We start from the raw sequence: 22,187 nt of genomic DNA on the forward strand, positions 1-22,187 counted from the left end.
AAGTGAGTTGGATGCCCCGACTACTTCCGAACGCACCAAATTCACTCAATAGCACACAGAATCACACATGAACCAGTGTACAAATTATAACTCCTCTCTCTCTCTCTCTCTCTATCTATATATATATATATATATATATATATATATATATATATTCTTCCCGACTCATTTTCACAGCACATTTCTACAACTAGGACCACTTTGGTCGCCTGAATTCACTAGGAGCACCCCAATTCATTCAGGACGCCTCCATTGATTCCAAACGCTCCAAGTCATCTTAGTCATAGCCGATTCATTCAGGACGCCTCCATTGATTCCAAGCGCCCTTAAGTCATCTTAGTCAGAAATATAATACGAAAATGAGTTCAGAGCGTGTCTATATATAAAAGAAATTCTATTTTTATTAAACAAATAAAAATAGATGGATAGACCGATCAAAGTTTCGTGGTAAAATTCAAATCTAAAAGGCAATAACACATCCCAAGTAGGCAATTCAATGGTTCAATATATCAGGGAAAAATATTCAAGGACATAATGATACGCTTTAAGATATCTGACTAGTAGAGAACGAGCATTACGATCACAAAACAAGAACAAAAAGAAGGCGACAACAGAGCAGTGATCGAGTAGAATTCCACTAGAGCAAAACATAGAATCATGCGATGGATTGAACAGCTCTATCAAAGTTATCTTCAGCTGTTGCAAGGCGTTTAACAAGCATATGGTCCGGATGTAACAGCTTCAACTGGCTGCACGATCAAAGGAAAAGAGAATGAACAACATCTGGATGATTTGATAAAACGGAAAGATTTGCTCAAAAGTAATACAGACAGTTTCGACTCTATAAATGATATGGATTGCTCAAAAGAATTTAACGTAAACACGCACAAACACAGGATTCCTTAAGATTTATCCTTAACATATACCTTTATAAATCTAAGTTTATCAATCATCATTAGGCCTGGAGGTTCAAGACGAACATGCAACCTCACCAATAGATCACAGGAAGTACAAGAGACACAATTGTTGAATGGTTTGGAAGAGATTGTCAAGTCCAATTTAGAGATCATTACTACTACAATTTATACTTGAGTATAATCGGGTTCAAGTTTATTTATTAAAAGAAATAGCAATGCATGAATTGAGCTTGAATAAATACTCAAGCTCAAGTGCTCAACTAGATGCAACTTCTGCTTACTAAGTTAAATCACACTTCAGAAAATGAAACCTAACTTAAAGGCAATCCAAAAAATGAAGCCTATCTTTCTTAATTGTTTAAAAATAAGATGGACCATTCTAAACAGATATTTATTCCTTTTGGTTTATAAGACTGTTTACAAGTTTAAATAACATACTAATGCTAGTGCTCATATCAACTAGAAAAAATTATTTATGTAAGCCTAGTATGCATAAAATGCAATTATGATACCTATTTGAGAAAAAAACTAAGTAATGCAATTATGATCCTATTTGAGGAGAAAAAAAAACTAAGTACATGTATGTTGAAAACTTAGACAGGTCTATAAACAAATATATATAAATGAATTTGTCCACACACATTTTTTAGGCATAATTTGTTAGTGCAGGAAGTACCAAATGATTGAACCTAAGTTTTGATTATAGTAAAGGGTTCAAAGTTAAGGTTTCTTGTTGTCTAACAAGTTGAACTGAGTGTGTAGAAAAGTCCAAAGGTTAATTTTAGGCAAAGGAAAGTTCAGGCTAGCCAGGTGGAAAGTCTTAGCTGTGGTTAGGCAACGAAGTCCTGATCCGGGAGACTGGGCAAAGTCTTGGCGGGTCGAGGACGTTGGGCGAAATCCTAGGGTTGAGGACGCTAGGTGAAAATCCTGAGGGTCGCGAACACCAAGTGGAAGACTAGACGGGTCAGGATTGATCATCCAACATGAAGTCCCGATGTCTCAGACACTAAGCAAAAATCCAAACGGTCTGGAGGACCAGGACTAGCCTGGTAAAAGGTAAATTCTCCTGAGATAAGTAGATGAGGACGCATTCCCGTTGAGGGAACAATATGCGCCGGTTCGACCTAAGGTTTCACGGGAAATCCGAAAGTCAAAACCGAACAGTCCAGATATTGTCAAATATTTTTATTCCATATTATTTTATTGTGCTAACTTTATTTTACAGGGTATATTTGATATTTTGGACTAACATGTCTTCCAGGAAGTGAAATGCACAAAAGAGCCTTGGATGAACAATGTTGGAAGGCGCCTTCCATATGGCTGAAGGCGCCTTCAGGTGGATGAACTTAGCAAATTGCAAAAGTTATCAACTTCGATACTATAGGAATAAAGTATACAGCTGGAGGTGCCTTCCATGGAGTTGAAGACGCCTTCCATGAAGTTGAAGACACCTTCAGCAGTCTATAAAAGTCTTCTTCGAGCAAGAGCATCAACACAACTCATCTTCGAGATCCTTCCCTTGCGCGCTGCTCCAAAGACAACCCGACGAAGTCGTAATGCTGCTCCAATGACCGAAAGCAAGCCTCTTCGAATTCCAAAATCGTCGGTATAATTTTGATTATAGTACTTTAATTGTATTGTTCTTGTACTTCATCTCTATACTCTATTTGTAAAGATTTTCTGAAACTATAGTGATTGCACAACGAAAGTGATCAATGATCACGGGCGTTGAGTAGTAGTAGTCATAGGCTCCAAACCAAGTAAACCTTTGGTGTTTGTGTTCTTATTTCTATTGTCCACTACACAACTCTAAACGATTGTTTTACGCGAAAAATGTGAAAGTTACGAGTGTTATTCACTCCCCCCCTCCCTCCCTCAGCGCAACAATCTTACATAATTCACAAGCTTTGATGTGAACATTGTTCATGAATATTAATGAGCCAAATTGTTATGTTATTAGGATTGTTCAATGATTCATTCATTCAAGTTTATCAACTCATTGTTATGAACAAACATAAATGAGCTCTTATCTATGGGTATTAGGTAGCAATCTTGTTTAAGAATATCTTTTTTGTTCACATCCTCTAAGCCTTGAGAATTGGGAGAATTACCTTGATTATGTGACAATTCTGGTCCTCCAAAAACAAAAGAAAAGATTTGAGACAACTTAGAAGATTATTGAAAATGAAAGTCAAGATAATCACCACAAAACAATGCCTTTATCTCTTAGAATTTCTTTAATATTGTCTTTGTTACTTCAACTCGGCAGTCCCCCAACCAATGCTGACATAACACAAACCTGGGAGGGTATAATGTGTTGGAAACATATACCTACTTAACCCCACATTTCCACTAATAGAACAAATGATGCATCTAGATCCGTATCCATTTAAGTCACCCATAATCAAATCTGAGAAACATAGAATATGGTTGAGGAAAGGGTATCAATTGCTTACTTGAGAAATCTTGTGGAAGGCTTGCCTAGGTGAAGACTGCATACAACAAGGTTGGCCAAAGTCTCTGCATCCTTTGCATCCTGAAATCATAAATCTCATATTTTATAAACTGTATAGTTTGCAATGACTTAAAAATGGAATTATCATCCATCAAAATATAACTGACGAACTGCTTGATTGTGCAAGACAAATTTTAATAAATTTTCAAGTTTACCTTGTTTAGTGCTTCAAGCAGTAAGGACTCAGCTTCGTCAAAGTGACCCATGTGAATACAACAAACAGCCTTACCATTTAAAACCATTCCAGTCATCTGGTATTTCTCAGAGAAGTCTTGAAAAATCAGATAAGCTTCCTGTATCTTAGAACCACCCTGAAACACCAGATAATTGAGATGCATACTCATGAAATCTGAATATCAGTATTTGCTGCAATCGTTAATAACTAGGCCTACCACTGCCAAATCTAACCACGCATTTGCAAGTTGGGTCAGCGTATGATCCTCATCAATTTGTTGCATCATTTTAAGTTGTTTCTCTGCATAGTCTGACCTATGCATCTTAATGAATATTTGAACATTCAGTGCGTAGCTGCAAAAGGTATTAAAATTCAACCATACTTCAGAAACGAATAACAGATTAACTGCAATAAAAAAGCAGCATTGAACTAAAAGGATAGTCTAGTGAAACAAATTACAGCTTTCACCTATGTGGAATATAAATTTCAAAATGTGACTGTCCAAATTCCATAAATCCAAATTTACTAGACTATTTAACATTCTAAAATTCAGTGTCAAACTCAATCTTGGGGAACATATGAAGTAAAAAAAATGTATTTATATTAATCATTAACAAATAAGGTCATCTAATTGTCACAGCAAAATGTGTTAGATCCCAAAAAAATTAATAAAAAAAGGAAAAAAGAAAACATAATACACTCAGAGAGAGGTTTATAAAAAACAGAAATTCTAGATACGTATAGTAAATGGATCAGTAAATTTTCATGAATAAATTATGTGATTTCAAGAAAAATCATCATCTAGCAAATTTACCAAGAAGCTTTTAGTTTTGGGTGAAATAGAGAAGAGAACATAAGCTACAGGTTATAAAATCCATACTGAGAACCAAATAATCAAGAAAAGCATATATTTATCTTTGGCTGAAAGTAGCTGCTCACAGTTCCATGGTTCCACCAGCATTGGTATGTTTCAGTGCCTCATTGTAGTCTTGTTCATGCATGTATATGATCCCGGCAATCAAACGAAGGACAGGATTGTTTCCTAGTGCAGCATCACTTAACCACTCTTGGATGCTCGAAATAGCAGCTTCCTAATTAACAAAAATAAGATATGATGAGAATCCATCAGGGTGCACTTATCATGATGAGGCATAGAAGAAATGATGAAATAATTCATTCCCCATATTTTGAGAAATCCTTGAACCTTAAATACATTTTGTCTCTCCAAACTAATCAATTGTAAAAAAGGGAAAAAAAAAAAAAGAGAACGTTTTTAGGTCTACATAGAAAATAGATCCCTTGATATAGGGATTGCATCTGGATACTTAATGGCTTCAGGCAATAAGCCAGTGGCAAAAAAGGAAAACATTAAAAATTCAATAGATAGTTCAAAATTCTAAGGTTAATTGCTAAAAAGATCACGACCAATATGAGTTTTGTCAATCCATAGCATCCTTTTACTTTGATCTATTTAGAACATCCTATCAAGATTAGAACAAATATATATACACTTAACCTTTTCATACATAAACCTTTAAGTTATGACATGGCAATTAAATGTTGTAATTTTAATAAACTAATAGCTCTACTGATCCAATTTCCTCCATTCCAACTCCCCCACTGACAGTGCTACCTATGGTATTGGACATGATACATTACTTAGACTAAAATAATAATTAAAATAGCTTGTATTAAGAACAAATTCATATGTTGATTTAGTTGGGAAACAATAATTTGGTTTCATGTGAAACTATAAGCATATGCTCACTCATCCAGCAGATTTCTGCATTTTTTTTTCTAAAATAAAAGTTAGCCACATAGTTCAGTTCATGATTAAGATTCAAAATCTTAATACTTGTTAATACAGGTTTATGAGAAAAATCAGTAATTATATCTTATGCTGAGCATAATTTGTCGACAGAAAAAAAATGTAAAAGGTAAGTTCCTCTGTTTGTCAAATATTGCTATTTAGAATTATAATCAGAAAGAACAAAAAAGGTGGAATAACACGACTATCATTGAGCCCCAAACCTCCCAGATCACAGGAATCGTGTCCGAAATGTATCAAATCAAACCTATCGAATTCAAGATCTGATCGACACATGAGAAGAAAGGAAGAAAAAACTCGAACCTTGCTTCCGGAGAGGTAAAGGGCGAGTAATTTGACGGCTTGGAGAGCAGTAGGTGCCGACGAATCGATCTCATTTATGACAAGCTGCAAAGAAGCAGAGATGCAATCAGAGATCCGAATCTTTAGGCAAATAAGAACAGATCCATAGGAGGAGAGTAAATATCACGAGGGGGAAGGCGAACCTTGTAGGATCCGATGCCGATGTAGGAGCGTTGGACGATGACATCGCGCTCGAGGGCTTCGTTGGCGGTGAGGTTTGGTATGTCGCTGCTGCTGATGGCGGCCTGGTAGGCGCCCAAGTAGAAGCTGTTGCGGAGGCCGAACAGAAGGTCGGGAGAGGCCGCCATCACCGTCGCCTGGAAGTTCTATTGCCGGCGGAGACCGAGACCGAGATCGGAGATCGAGGAAGTTGAGAGTGGGTTTCGCAATTGGCTCCTGCTTCGGTCATTTCGTAGTAAACAGAATGAATATAGCAAGAGAAAAACGGCCCAGTTAATGACCCATTTAGCATTGAGGTGCGGGCCTGCCGGGCCAGGGCACAACTTACTCATCGCTTAACTTATTATAGCTTAGAAATTATAGATTTTGTTTTTTTAAGTATTTATTTAATTCTCCATACGAATCTCACGCTGACAATAAAACTATTTTCTTCAAAGTACATTTTACTGCAAAAGACTCTTTGGTGGAAATTGTGTTAATTAAGGTGCTTTGTACAAAATGCAGTGTTAGGAAGAAAATGAAATTGTCGATGAAGACTTATTTTTTGCAAGAAGTAAAAACAATCTGCATCGTAACTAAGGCCAGCTCGGTCTATGTGTCATGTGCAGGAGCCCTATTAGGATCTATCAAATTATATATATATATTAAATATAAATATTAATTTAAAGATATATGAGTTTAGATTTAAATATTTAAAATTATAACTAAAATAAATTTTAGTGAAGATTTTATCTTCATCAATAATTTAAATTTTTTACTATCTAAATTATATTTGATTAGTAATTTTTTTTGAAATTTAATCAATAATTTTAATTTTTTACTGTTAAAGTTAGATTTGATGGATAGCTTTTATTAAAATTTTGTTGATAATTTATTTTTATTTTTTATTAAAATTTATTTCATAATTTTTAATTTTTTAATGATAATAGTTTAATTTACTCATAAAATTAATTTTGGTTTATAAATTTAAAATATTTATTGATTATACTTAATTGATATTTCTATAGGATTTAAACACTCTTATCACTGTATTAAGACTTCTTTCAAGTTCAAATTGATTAATAATTTTTTTAAAAAAAATAGCAACGAAAATGTATATTAATAATATTACAGTTATTTATTATTCATTGTCAAATTAATTAACATAAAATATGATTTATTTTTTAAATTTTACTAATAAAGAAGTAAGATTGATCTAATTGGCCACTACTTCTAATTGTAGGGCGCGGGGGTGAATACATTCGTCTTTTTTCCCACCATAAATAATTATTGACAAGTGCTCGGGACGTCGCCACGTGCGCTTTCCGATTTACCCTGATGGCTGGTGGGAAATTTTCGAGGGATCGAGCCGGTCACCCCAGGCTCGACGTTACCCAGCCTAGTTAATCATTTTTTTATAAATAATTATTGACAAAGTATAAAATTGTCCTTTTAAATTTTACTAATAAAATTAATATGGGTGTATTTAATCAAGAGATTAAATGACTTTTTAGAGTTGATAAATTTTTATTGACTTTTATAGAATCTCATATAGTTTAGAGTTGATAAATTTTTATTAACTTTTATAGAATCTCATATAGTTTAGACTTTTGTAGAGTTGATAAATTTTTATTAACTTTTATAGAATCTTATATAGTTGTGAACAAAATTCCATGAGTTATATAGATGTTTTTGTAAGACTTTTACAAATATTTATAAATTTCATAGAAACTTTAGATTTTATATTTTTATCTTATTTTGACTAAAAACAAAGAGAGGATAACGTCTAAATTTATAAATTTTTTTAAAAAAACTTTAATAATATAATTTTAAATCCAATAATATTATAATAATTTTAAATATTTTTATTTACAAATTTGATCCAAATTATCATGAAATTGTTTAACCCTTTAATTTGGTCAAATTTTTAATAAAGTGTTGAATTAATAAATTTGATTAGTAATCAAATTAATAATAATATTATTACTTTGATTAGTAATAATATTATTAAAATAAATAAATATAAATATATAAAATTTATTTAGGAATTTTTAAGATTTAAATAAATTTTATAGAATATTTTTAGGGTCTAATTTCATTAGACTTTATTAAATTACCTATTAAGTAGGTTGAGAATTAATTTAATTTATTAATATATATTTTATATTAAAACATAATGTCTCAAGTTTCTCTTCCCTGTATGCACAGCGCCACCGTCCAAATCTGCTTCAACCTCGACCTGCTCACTAGTAGCCAACGGAAGCATCACTGACCACCTCAAACAATTTTTCTGTTTATTTTCCTCATTTCTGATGCACCGCAAACTTCACCTGATGACACTCCTCATTGTTTCTCATCACGAGCAACCAGAGAAAATTCTACGCCTGTAGCCTGCCGCCCTGAGCCGCTGACGAAGAAAAGGCTGCAAGCGATTGCCATTCCGTTCCAACCGTTTTGATCCATTATTTTACCGTTATAACATCGGAGAACGACGTTTCAGAAGACTCTCAGATTCGCATGAAATGTATGCTGAGAGGTTGATGTCGGCCGCAAAAAGATTGAACAAGGACATAATCTTTTATATCAAAGAAATAATTAAAATCGATGAGTGAAAAGAGAAAGGTCATATTCTTAAAACGATTTGAAATCGATAGAAATTTCAAGGATGAGAAGAAAACTTTTTATTTTATTTTTAAAGTTATACCAAGTGTTTTGGAGAGAGTTCTTATTGGTAAAAATTTATATCCAAGAAATTCTAAAAGAATCCATAAAATCTATTGAAATTTTGGATATAAAAAAATTTTCATAAAATTTTAAAAAAATCAAATTTAAATACCACATAACTTTTTAAAACTCTATAAAAATCTAGATTTTTATAAAATTTATAAAAGTCAATGCACCTAGATTTTAAATCCATAAAAATAATTCAAAGTAATTAAAAGTCTAATATTGAATATATCCTTAAATGTCTCTAATAATATTTTTAATATTTATTTTTTTAAAAAAAAACCCTTAATTTTTTTTTTAAGGTCTTCAGAATGATTGAATGATTGAGACGGTCCTGATGAAAACACACAATTGGTCTCTAGTTATTTCTTATTGCCGTCTTCATTAAATCGGAACAACACCAATCTTAACAGATGAAGTGCAATGATGAGAATTCATTGATGGCTTGTTCGGAAGCTTAAAATTCATACAAGAAAGGGAAAAAAAGACCCTGTGAGTAAGATATGAAAGTGCAAGATACATTAAGACGTCCATTTTGAGACGAGTTGTATGGCTGATGAAATTTGATTGGAAAAAATTATTCATGCACGCTCATATTTCATAATTCCAGGTACTCTCCATCATCAGTTTGGGAGTCATCTGCTTCTCTGCCAAATTCATCGATGCTAATATCTGCAGACGCCAACAATGAAGAAAGAACTCAGATGAGAAAAATACATTGCAATTTGTATTCACACTATTAATTAAGTCAGAAGGATTAGTGCTTGGAGGTACAAGTCTGCACTAGAAGAACTTGGATTCCTTTCAAGCTGATTGGATTGAGATGATTCAATTCACTCACCAGAATAAGCCTCAAGTATAATAGCTGATAGTAGTGCATGATGGATTAAAGAGATGTATGCAAATGCAAACATAGGACTTTCTGCAATCATAAGATCTTAAAGATTCAATACATGATAAAGAAATCATGTGTGAGAGAGTCACAATGATTAAGGGCATGATGATGGCCACTGTTCTGATCAAGAAGGCACATATTCACCTTCTCCATGTTGGCCTACGGATGGGTTGGTGAGGACGCTGCGAATCGCCTTTTGTCACAAGAAGGCACATATTCACACATGACTGTGTCCCCATTAGCTGACTTTGAAGCAGCGAGGGTAATGAATGTAATAGTGGAGAATGACAACTTGCTTTATTTGTTTTTCTTTACTGCTAAAGAGAGTTTAAAGCCATGAGTACTGATCTTAAGACAAGAATGACGTGTTAAAGATTCAATACATGATAAAGAAATCATGTGTGAGAGAGTCACAATGATTAAGGGCATGATGATGACCATTGTTCTGATCAAGAAGGCACATATTCACCTTCTCCATGTTGACCTACGGATGGGTTGGTGAGGACGCTGCGAATCGCCTTTTGTCACAAGAAGGCACATATTCACACATGACTGTGTCCCCATTAGCTGACTTTGAAGCAGCGAGGGTAATGAATGTAATAGTGGAGAATGACAACTTGCTTTATTTGTTTTTCTTTACTGCTAAAGAGAGTTTAAAGCCATGAGTACTGATCTTAAGACAAGAATGACGTGTTAAAGATTCAATACATGATAAAGAAATCATGTGTGAGAGAGTCACAATGATTAAGGGCATGATGATGACCACTGTTCTGATCAAGAAGGCACATATTCACCTTCTCCATGTTGACCTACGGATGGGTTGGTGAGGACGCTGCGAATCGCCTTTTGTCACAAGAAGGCACATATTCACACATGACTGTGTCCCCATTAGCTGACTTTGAAGCAGCGAGGGTAATGAATGTAATAGTGGAGAATGACAACTTGCTTTATTTGTTTTTCTTTACTGCTAAAGAGAGTTTAAAGCCATGAGTACTGATCTTAAGACAAGAATGACGTGTGCTAGATCATAGGTTTATAGTAACTTTCTTTCCATATCATTTGAATCCACTTTCTAAAGGCAACCATGGTAGATGAGGCATATGGCAAGAATCAGAACAAACATCATGGTTTTATGCAATGTGTAAATGGAGGTGAAACAAAATTGTTATAACCAATCATTGTCAATACCAGCAAAAAATGAAGCCTCTATTCAATGTAACCTGACGAAAAAACTAAGAGTGCGTTTGGTACGCACATTTTTCATTTTCATTTTTTGAAAAATGCGCGTTTTCTGAAAAATGGTGTTTGGTTTGCATTTTTCGTGCTTGTTTTCTAAAAAAATAGATAGCGCTTTCTAGAAAAACAGAGAATGACAAAAAATCATTTTCTGATTTATAGAAAACGAACGTTTTTCAGAAAATGAAAATGAAAAACGCGCGTATCAAACGCACCCTAAGATTGTTAAAATATTTGATTGGTTATCATCACAAGTTTAAGCAATTAAGAAAAAATTCAATAAATGGGTTTAAAATTCAATCTCCCACATCATGACACCAAACTAAATCTGAACATATTGTTAAGAACCAAATTACGAGTACAAAGCATACACCCATGGCTGTTCATGAACAGGTCCATGAGAGGCAATTAAATAAGCATAGATGAATTGAAATGATAGGGGAAGAACCAAGATTTTGTTGAGGTTGCAAGGTTACAAACATAGTCCCACATTAAAAACACATGGAAAAGATCATGGGTTTATAAGAGAAAAGAAGATATCTCCATTGGCATGAGGCCTTTTGGGTAGAGTCCAAGAGCAAAACCATGAGGGCTTAGGCCTATAGTTGACAATATCATACAATTGTGGAGATATCTAAATTCTTTTCGATCCTACAATTAGTATCAGAGCCCAACAACCTCAGAAGGACTAATCGTCGTATGAAGTAACAAAGATCAAGACAATGGTCGGTGCAAGTATTCACCCTCCAAAATTCGACGGAGACTTCGCAACATGAAAACGCCGAATTGGAGGTATTTTTTAAAACAGATTTCGATATTCTATTAACAATGAAATACGATTTTGTAGCACCTACGAATCAGCAAGGAGCCGAGAAAGAAGAACATCAGTGGACGAAGAAAGAGCAAGCCGATTTCGTGGCGAACAGTAAAGCAGAGTTCCATTTGCTCAGCGTCCTTCCGCCCCAGGAGGTCAACCGAATCAGCAGATACTTCTCCGCCAAAGATCTCAAGGAGAAGTTCCTGGAGCTCCACGAAGGTACTTCAGAAGCGAAGTCAGCAAGGCGGGACATCCTCTGAACTCAGCTAACAAATCTCCGGATGAACAATGGAGAAAAGGTAGCGCAACTCCAACACGAATCAAGGAGCTGATAACTCAGCTAAACAATATCAGAGAATCAGTAACAAACCGAGATTCGATCGGCTATGCCTCAGCGCCTTCCCGAGAACTTTAGAATGAGCGTCCTTAGTAGATGCATACTACATCTCTAAGGACTTTGAGGTAAGTACACTAGAAAATCTATTTTCTACTTTCGAACTTCACGAATCTCGAATCACAGATTCAAAAGACATAGAAAAGACAAACCTTAACATTGCCCTAAAGGCAAGAACGGAATATCAAGAGTCCGAGACATCCATTGATGAAGACGAAACGACTCTACTGGTAAAAAGGTTCAATAAATTTCTTAAGTCAAATAAGTTTAAATCGCAGTCAAGAATGCATCAGCGAAACAAAAGGACCGTCCATTGCTACAACTGCAACGAAAAAGGGCATATCAAAGACGACTGCCCAAAATTGAAGAGCAAAGATAAGGAAAAGAACAAGAAACCAGCTCGATCCAAACATAACCTCAAAGCCACGTGGGATGATTCATCATCCTCCGAATCTGAAGTCGAAGCATACGCCGGACTAGCCCTAACGGCAATCCATCAAGAAGAAGATGAGACCAGCTCAGAGATGAGCATAAATGAATGGAAGGATCATTGGAAGAAGGCAGTAATGAAGAGGGAGCATTAACACTTACGGTAAGTGAGGTACGTACTCTTTCACCTGAGCACTCTTTTAAGTTCAGTAAAGTACTTTCAAAAGATTTAGTAAAAATAGAAAAAGAGAATGCTGAGTTAAACAGAATGTTAGATAACTTGAAATCAAAAAAATTAAAAATTAAAATTGCAAATTGAAAATTTGAAAACAGATACATGTTGTCAAAAACCAAACAATTTTCAAAAGTCAAAACTTAAGATTTATGGAAAATTAAACTAGTACATTAGAAAACATCAAGAACAACTTAGAAGAATACCTAAAGGATATGTACCCCCCAGATATCTAACTAACCCAGTAGGAAGGAACCTCTATTGAGTTCCAAAATCATATCTAGATTAAACCTTCTGTTAATCAAGGCTTTCAAAAGAAATTAAATGTTTAAATTCCTTAAAAGGTTTTATCTAGAAGTGGTTGATGATTCAATAACCATGAAGGCCTAGTGCCTCGCCACAATCTGGAAGTCGATTATCAAATTAAATATTTAATTGACAAACTGATAAGCAATTAAGATAATGCTTTAAATTCTTGTCAACTATTTAAACATTTCAAATTCTTTTTGGAAATTTCTAATTTGGAAATTGTTTCAAATTTTGTTTAACTTGAAAATTTGCAACTTGAAAATTTTTATTCGGAATTTTTAAAAATTTGTACATTGATTTTTTTTTAGTGTGATCAAAGGAGGAGAACTAGGTACAAGTTTAGGGGGAGAAAATTATTATAAGTTCGGAGAATATTTTTTTTATCTTAGAAAATTTTTAATTTAAATGTTGCAATTTCTTTTATTGCAATTTTTATGCTTAAATTTTTAGTATGGTAATTTCTTTGAATTATTACTTATTTGTATTACCCTAACTTGAACTTGAGTTGATGCACATCAAAAATGGGGAGATTGTTGGACCCCGTGGTTATTTTGATGTGATCAACCAAATTAGATTAGGCCCTGTTTGGTTTTAATCCCTGTGTCTAAGTGTGTAGGAGCTTAGGAACGTAGGAAGTCGAGCGGAAGACGTAACTGGTGAGAAGGACGGCACGGGAAGGGAGTCGACGGGCTCGGTGCGTCCGAGGGACGAAAGAGCTGCGGAAGAGTACACCGGTGGTCGAGAAGAACGTACGCGACGTTCGAGGGACGAGAAGCCGGAGCGGAAGCCTGCTCGAGGAGAAGGCCGGAAATTGGGTTCAGGTGAGCCCTATTTTGGTTGGCCGCAATTACCCAAGCGATTGGAGCTTCGGAAGAAGAAAAGGAGTGAAAAGAAGCTGGAGCTATTTATACGCTGCAGCATTGAGGACGCCCTCCACATTGAGGGCGCCCTCCATGGCGTTGAGGGCGCCCTTAAACCAGTCAAAGTGACCGTTTCGCATTTGAATAAAACTTTATCCAAATGTCACGCTGGAGGCGCCCTCCATGCTTATGAGAGGCGCCCTCAAGCCGAAGATAGAGTTTCCAGACCCTACAAGAAGGACCCTGGAGCTAGGGAATTGATGATCAACTCTTGTACTAACTTCCTAGCAACTACTTAAGCTTTTATTGTGTAAAAAGCTTCTCCGCCTTCAAAGAAGAAGATTCTGACTGAGCTTTTCAACTGCCTTGGATTAACAACCACTTAGGTTGTAACCAAGTCAATCCCCGAGTCTCTTCTTTAATTCTGTTCTTTTATTTTTATTTATTATTATTGCACCTTAAGAGTTGAAAGAACGAGGAGGATATTTTTTTTGTTTTAGGCAATTTATCCCTCCCCTCTTGCCGGCCCGCTGCACCAACAGATTCTCTGTCACGATGTTTTGTACTAAATCGACTGATATATCTGTAAGAACCAAAATAGGTGGATGCCTAGATTCAATGAACACTAAGTTGAGTATGGTAACCCAGATTTGCAGATCATTAAATGTGATTTCAAAGTCAGCAGTCTCAAGGTGTTTCACTGGTTGGCTATCTAGACTCCCCAGTTCCATGTCATATGTGAAAAGGAGCACAACTAGCCTGACACAAATATAAAATGGATAAATCATTGTGAGAAAGTGGAAACGTAGATATAACTAATTCATGAACTGAGTTGGCTAGCCAGATATTCCAGCACGATGTTAAACATGACACGAAATATTGCAAGTGTGACAAAATCTAACGTGGAAAGGACATTCTTCCAGAAAGGAGACATGAATATGACTGGTTTACAAGGTGTGTGACACAACATGACAGGATTAATCCAGATATTGAAATGTAAATGGCAAAAAGGAAGAGCTAATTAAAACACAATATAGAATCATAATCACCAAAACAGATAAAGATGTAAGGATTATGATCCCCAAGTTATTCCACAATGTATTCCACATAGAAAATATGAACACAATTATAGAAGAACACCATTATGCAACATAACCAAAATATAAACAACCTAGACATATTTGATGAACTAGAGTCCAACAATGATAAGCTAAGATAGATACTGCCACTAGCCTTATTAAACTGTCGGTCTGGGACTATAATTCATCCGAACACCAACATGCAAATTTGTGGGTTGTTTCATTTCTGATGCAAAGGCCCTATGATAAATTTGCCTTTGGTAGATTAAGTAATTTAATTGTGTTAGCAACTAAAGTGCAATGCCATTCTAAGTTTCCACCCCATTCTAAGATTCCAAGCCAGAAATACACTTAATAGTGTTAGCAATTAAAGTGCAATGCCATTCTAAGTTTCCACCCAATTCTAAGATTCCAAGCCAGAAATACACCTAATCGTTAACAATCTTAAACTTTATTCAATAACAAATTTAAAGTATTTTAACAAAAATCAATTAATTCATTAATTAATCTTATTTAGTAATTATAAAATACAACTATCAATCAAAGTGCAATTATTTATTCAATAGTTGGATTTTTAAATAACAGTTAACTGATACAACATATAATATATACAATGTTAAATTTATTTGCTGAAAGATCATACATAACTTTGTTAGCACTTAATGAAACATGATATTTATAATCCTAAGATATTTTTTTAGTTTTTTTCTTATTTCATAAAGGGCAGCCCGGTGCACGAAGCTCCCGCTATGCGGGATCCCGGGGAAGGATCCGTTGTACGCAGTCTTACCCTGCTTTTTGCAAGAGGCTGTTGTGACTTTTTTTCTTATTTCATATATTTGATATTGTTTTATAAATTATTTTAACCAATACCAATCCTACCGAGCCGATCATTGATATTAGCGATAGTTAGATTTTAAAGATGATCCATATACTGGTGCTGATTCTTCCACCTATGGAGATAATATTGGAACGGTTGAGAAGGTCCACCACAAAGTACAAAAACAGAGAACAAATGGGATAGAAAATCACAAACTATAAACACTGTATACAAAACTATAGCTATAATCAACTCATGAATATTCTAAATGCAGAACCAAAAACAAGAACTCACAACCAGTAATGTAACTATCACTTATCAGAAACCTCAACTAACATAGATCATGTATCAACAGTCTAGGACCTCAACTGAGCAAATCTTTTACCATTCTTAGTTTCAAGAATATAGGTTGTCAGTTAAAACACAAGCTTGCTAGAGAGGCACATAAGCATATAGGTTGTCAGTAAAAACACAAGTTTGCTAGAGAAGCATACAAGCATATATTGCTGATCATGTGAAGATTACTAATATAAACTCCATGGTGGCAAAAGACGACTATGCTTACCCCTAGCGCCCCTGCCAACCTGTCCTAGGACCAACACGAAGAAAGTAAATCACGAGTGACTACTAGCCTTTGGAATAGTGAGTTAGTGACTAGTGCATGAGGGAGACATTTACCTCGGCTATGCCGAAATTCAAACCCCAGACATTATGGTGGCAGCATCTCATGCAATAGCCACTAGACCGTCCCAAGGGGACAAACGCTAATATAAACTCTAGCAATGACAAGAGGAGGATTACGCTCAGGACCAGAAAATGAGTAACACACAAGCTATTCACCACAAATGAAGTATATTACCTAGTGATTTTTAAAAAAGAGCACTATAGTCTCGTAACTCCGCCCATGATGACCCATCATGGCGGGTCCCAAGCCCCGATAAAAGAGGAGGGTTGCGTTAGGTTGTCGGCTAATGTTAAAACTATGATAAATATTCAATGAATAGATTCATTAAACTATTGTGCTAATGCTCGATTGTTCTCTGAAAGGAATGCATTGCAGGATCTGACTGCAATGTCTCGATAATAACCGCTACATCTCCAGAACTCAAGTGTAGTGCTAAATAAGCAAGAGTTCGTGTTGCAGGATTCGACTGTAACGTATCAACAAGGACTGCTTGGGTGTAGTGTTAAATAGGCAAAAGTTCTTACACTATAGGTTGGATAAGAACAAATATGATAGAAAAAACTAATAATCTAAGATTTGGAACATGAAGTATAGGAGTGCTCACTAGTAAATCAATGGAGGTAGTAGATACGATAATTAGGAGAAGAATTAGTATTTTGTGTGTACAAGAGACAAAATGCGTAGACGAGCATGCAAAGATGATAGATAACTCGGATTTTAAGTTATGGTACACTGGAAAGAGTAAACCAAAAAATATAGTGGGTATTGTTGTAGATAGTTCGTTAAAGGATGAAATTGTATGAGTAGTTAGAAAATGGGATAAAATTATAACACTTAAGATAATAGTAGCGAAAGAAACTATGAACATAATTAGCATATATGCACAATAAATAGGATTAGATGAAGCTACCAAATCAAGGTTTTGGAACGACTTAGATGAAATATTACAAAACATTCCACCAAATGAAATGATTTTAATAGCAAATGATTTAAATGGATATGCCAGAGTGAAAAATGAGGAATATGAGAGGGTAGATGAGGATTATGAGTTTGGAACGAGAAATGAGAAAGGGAAAACTATATTAGATTTACAATAGCATATGACCTTATATTAGTTAATATATTTTTTAAGAAAAGAGAAAAACACCTAGTCACGTTAAAAAATGAGAATAATAAATCACAAATTGACTTTTTTATGATTAGGAAGAAAAATAAAAAGATTTGTAAAAATTGTAAGGTCATCCTTAACTACCCAAAATAGGTTAGTAGTATTGGATATATGCCTAAAACACAGTCTCAATAAAACTAAAATATATATGAACCCTAGAATTAAGTGGTGGAAATTAAGGATGGGAAGCAAAATATATTTAAGGAGAAGACAGGAGTACAAGCATTAGGTGAAATATACGATGACTCTAATATGGCATGGGATAAAATGATATCACAGTTGAAAATAGTAGTTAAAAGTGTACTCGGTGAGTCAAAGGGACATGCATCACTAAGTAAGGAATCTTGGTGGTGGAATAAGAAAGTACAAGAGAAAGTGAAGGAAAAATAAATAACTTATAAGAAATTATATATTTGTAAGAACAAAGAAAACTTTAAAAAATATACAATAGCCAAGAAAGAAGCTAAGAAAGTAGTGAACGAGGTAAAGAATGAAAATTTTGAATGATTATATTAAAAATTAGATACAAAAGAAGGGGAAAGAGACATTTATAAAATAGTTAAAGTAAGAGAAAGAAAGATAAGAGATCTTCTCCAAATAAAATGTATTAAAGATTAATGTAATAAGTGCTAGTAAACGATAGAGAAATAAAAGAGCGGTGGAAGAAATATTTTCATCAACTTTTTAATAAAGATTTAGGTGACGAACTTAACTTAGGTAACTTAAATAGGTTAAATGAACATTGAAATTTAAATTTTTATCATAAAATTCAAACTTCAGAAGTAAAACAAACTTTAAATGAGATGCATAATGGAAAAACCGTTGGACCAAATGATATTCCGATAGAGGTATGAAAGTACCTAGAAAAATAAGGTATTAAATGATTTACAAAATTATTTAACATGATATTAAAAAATGCTTGATCAATAGAGGATAAGTACTTTATTTTCCTTATATAAGAACAAGAGAGACGTACAAAATTGTGCAAACTATAGGGACATTAAACTGAGTCATACTATAAAACTTTGGGAAAAAGTAATAGGAAAAAGATTAAGGAATGAAACAATGGTAATCAAAAATCAATTTGGGTTCATGCCGGGAAGGTCGATAATAGAAACTATACATCTGTTTGGATAATTAATTAAAAAATATCGGGAGCAAAAACAAAATCTACATATGATATTCATTGACTTAGAAAAAGCTTATGATAAAGTTCCAAGAGAAATTATATGGAGAATTCTAGAGAAGAGAGGTGTTAGCGTAATTTATATTGAACTAATTAAAGATATATACGAAGATGTAACAACCAAAGTAAAGACTTCAGGCGGAGTAACTGAAATATTTCTAATAAAGATAGATCAACTCTAAGTCTCTATCTTTTTACACTAATTATGAACGAACTCGCTGTACACATTCAAGACACAATACCGTGGTGCATGTTATTTGCAGATGATATTATTTTGGTAGATGAAACACGTGAAGGAATAAATGCTAAATTAGAATCTTGGCAGGAAACACTAGAAGGGAAAAATTTTAGGTTTAGTAAAATAAACACAGAATATATAGAATTTAAGTTTAGCAATATTAGACGTAATGAGATAATTGTTAAGATAGGAGATGACGAATTACCCTGAACCGAGAGCTTTAAATATTTAGCATTATTTTTGCAAAACGATAGAGGGATTGAGAGAGATATCTTATATAGAATACAAGTAGGAAAGTTGAAATAAAGAGAGTGTCAGGTGTTTTATGTGATCGTAAAGTACATCTAAAATTTAAAGGAAAGTTCTATAAAACTGCAGTTAGACCTGCTATGTTATATGAAGTTGAATGTTGGGCTATGACTCGAGCAGAAGATGAGAGTTGTAGAAATGAGGATATTAAGGTCAATGTGTGGACATATGTGGATGAACAAAATAAGAAATGCGAGCATTAGAGAGAAAGTCAGAGTTACATATATTAAGGGAAAACTCCGAGAGAGATGTTTAAGATGGTACGGGCATATACTTAGACGACAAATAAATGCTTCAGTTAGGCGATGTGAAACTATAACAAACACACATCAAAACGAGGAAGAGGAAAATCAAAAAAAGCTTGGTTAGTAACAATAAAATAAGATAAAATTTATTTAAGTATAGATGATGATATAGTAGGAGATAGAGCTCAATGGTGTAAAAGGATTCATATAACTGATCCCACCTAGTGGGATAGAGCTGGGTTGTTAGTATTGTAGCAATATGGTCTCTACTGTTTACTGTGATAATTTTAGAAAGGTAAAGTAACATAATGCTGATTCCTTAAATGCATCTCGCAGCACTGGTCACTGGAGTAAGTTTTGACTAATTTCTGAAATCCCATCGAAGAGATCATAATGGGGATCAAATATCATCAACAATATTGAACCAAAAAAAATATTGACAGTAATATTCACATATGTGAAGAAATTACGAATGAATATTAACAAAGACAAATTATTAACAATAGCATAACATTTAAAACACAAAATTGAATTAATGCAAGTGTGTTCTCCAAGAATTACCTTGAAGCAGCCTTTCTCCTGGGAATCCCTGTTCCACTCCAATCCGAGATTCTTAGTTGTTGTATGGTAAGTCGCTTTCAAGGAATCACCACCCTCGAACTTCTTTATCATGGCGAAATCCCAGGCGTTCTTCGACACATCATAGCAAGGCTCCAGCACCGTCCTCTTAAGTTCCCCGTGCGCATACCAGTACTTTACCTTGCAGTTTCCCGAACCGAACGCATAATTCACCGAAACCTTGTTAGCCGGATCGAACACCAAGGACCCGTCAATCGCTGTTCGGTTCGCCGCTCTTGCGTGCGTGTAGGTTAAATTAACAGTTTTTTCCACCACCTTGAACGAGTTCATGAACTGAAACCTCACATCCTGGACAGGAAAAATAACGAAAAAACAGTTGTTGAACAGATTGAAGATGAGGTCATTTTAATTCGGAGTAAAGGACGAAGGGGTGGGTTTAATTTGCCTTGTCTTTGACGGTGTAGTCGAGGATAAAGGCGCCGGGTTTTTCGAAGGAGAGGACGAGGCCATCGAGGGATGAACCGTTGGCGAAGGTGGCTTCGGTCGCGGAGGCCTTTAGACGGCCGTCGCCGGCGTGCAGGGAGATGGTGGCGGCGGCGGAGGCGGCGGAGGTGGCGCTGTTGTTGACCTCGTACTTACCCTTCACTGTGGTTTTCATCTTCGCCCTCTCGTCCTTTTGCCCCTTATCTGGACGGGAAGAAGCAGCGATCGAGATGGAGTTGGAGGAAGAGGGAGCCGGCGGCGGACGCAAAGAATCAGCCATCATCATATCGTTGGACTCGGACAGTCGGACCGCGCATTGTACTCATTATTATACTTTCCGTGCATTCAATTTACTACTATTTTAAGATTTTTGCATATAATGTTTCATCTCTTTCCTCTGTTATACGGATACAATTTTTTTTTTTTCATCTTTTGGATATATACATAGGCTGATATTTTTTTTAATAAGATGTAACATGGGCATGATATTTTTTCTATAAAGTCCAATGTATACTTAATATTTTTCTATATCATACTTAATATAGGCATGATATTTTTTTTTTATATCAAACCTAATGTAAATTTGATATTTTTTTTATATCAAACTCAACGTGGGTCTCATATATTTCCATATCAAGTCTAATATGAACTTAATATTTTTTCATATCAGGTCCAACGTGGACTTGATATTTTTTCATATCAGACCCAATGTGGGTCTGATATTTTTTCATATCATGCCCACGAGGTTAGAGTTTAGTTGATTTTTTTGATAATATTTAAATATCTCCGGAGAAATCAAAATATGCAATGGACGACACCGTTCGAGTCCTTACCGTCTCATAAATCTATATGACCTGAAATATGTCCAATCGGACATGTCTAGATCAATTAGTGGGTTTTGGTCTTTGCATAGTTAGACTCCTCCTTTTTCCCTTTTTTTTCATGTATATATCATGTAAGCATGATATGCAAATCATATCATGCCTACGACATTTAAGATTTAATTGATTTTTTGATAATATTTTAATATATTTGGAGAAGCCAAAATAAATAATGAATAACATATTTGAACTCCTTGTAATTTCAGAAATCCACATGAATTGAAATAGATGTAATCGGAGCTCTTTAGATCCATTAGTAAGTTTCGGTCAAAATCTACTAATGGACCTAGAGACCTTAGATCTCATTTCAGTTCCTGTGGATTTATGAGCTTGTAAGGAGTTCAAATATGTTATCCATTGTTTATTTTGGCTTTTTGGAGGTGTTAAAATATAATAAGAAACAATAATAAAAATCTCCATGTTGGGCCTGATATATAACATATTAGGCCCAACATGGGCCTGATATTGAATCATTTCAGGCCCAACGTGGAGATTTTTAACGATTCTTTCTTATTATATTTTAAAACATCCGAGAAGTCAAAATAAATATGGATAGCATATTTAAGTTCCTTGCAATCCCAGAAACCTATAGAAACTGAAATGGGTGGAATATGAGATCTCTAGGTCCATTAGTATATTTTGACCGTGTTGGTGTAACTTCCCTTAGATCAAGGTGTTA

The 22,187-nt window shown here is 34.7% G+C and overlaps 2 protein-coding genes across 2 annotated transcripts; both read right to left on the minus strand.

Annotated features, from left to right (window-relative positions):
- Positions 1 to 485: 485 nt before the first annotated feature.
- LOC122051684 (coatomer subunit epsilon-1-like) lies at positions 486 to 6,200 on the minus strand. Its single transcript, XM_042612902.1, has 7 exons — positions 5,921 to 6,200; positions 5,739 to 5,822; positions 4,547 to 4,698; positions 3,825 to 3,960; positions 3,588 to 3,743; positions 3,374 to 3,453; positions 486 to 749 (listed from the first exon to the last, which is right to left on the minus strand). Exons 1-7 carry the CDS (start codon positions 6,083 to 6,085, stop codon positions 656 to 658), a joined length of 867 nt encoding a protein of 288 aa, XP_042468836.1. The 5' UTR covers positions 6,086 to 6,200; the 3' UTR covers positions 486 to 655.
- A 2,869-nt stretch (positions 6,201 to 9,069) lies between these two features.
- LOC122051685 (outer envelope pore protein 24, chloroplastic-like) lies at positions 9,070 to 20,953 on the minus strand. Its single transcript, XM_042612903.1, has 3 exons — positions 20,590 to 20,953; positions 20,127 to 20,492; positions 9,070 to 9,335 (listed from the first exon to the last, which is right to left on the minus strand). Exons 1-3 carry the CDS (start codon positions 20,911 to 20,913, stop codon positions 9,255 to 9,257), a joined length of 771 nt encoding a protein of 256 aa, XP_042468837.1. The 5' UTR covers positions 20,914 to 20,953; the 3' UTR covers positions 9,070 to 9,254.
- Between the last annotated feature and the right edge of the window lie 1,234 nt (positions 20,954 to 22,187).

This window comes from Zingiber officinale, chromosome 3A, assembly GCF_018446385.1.
Source record: "Zingiber officinale cultivar Zhangliang chromosome 3A, Zo_v1.1, whole genome shotgun sequence".
Taxonomy (NCBI): domain Eukaryota; kingdom Viridiplantae; phylum Streptophyta; class Magnoliopsida; order Zingiberales; family Zingiberaceae; genus Zingiber; species Zingiber officinale.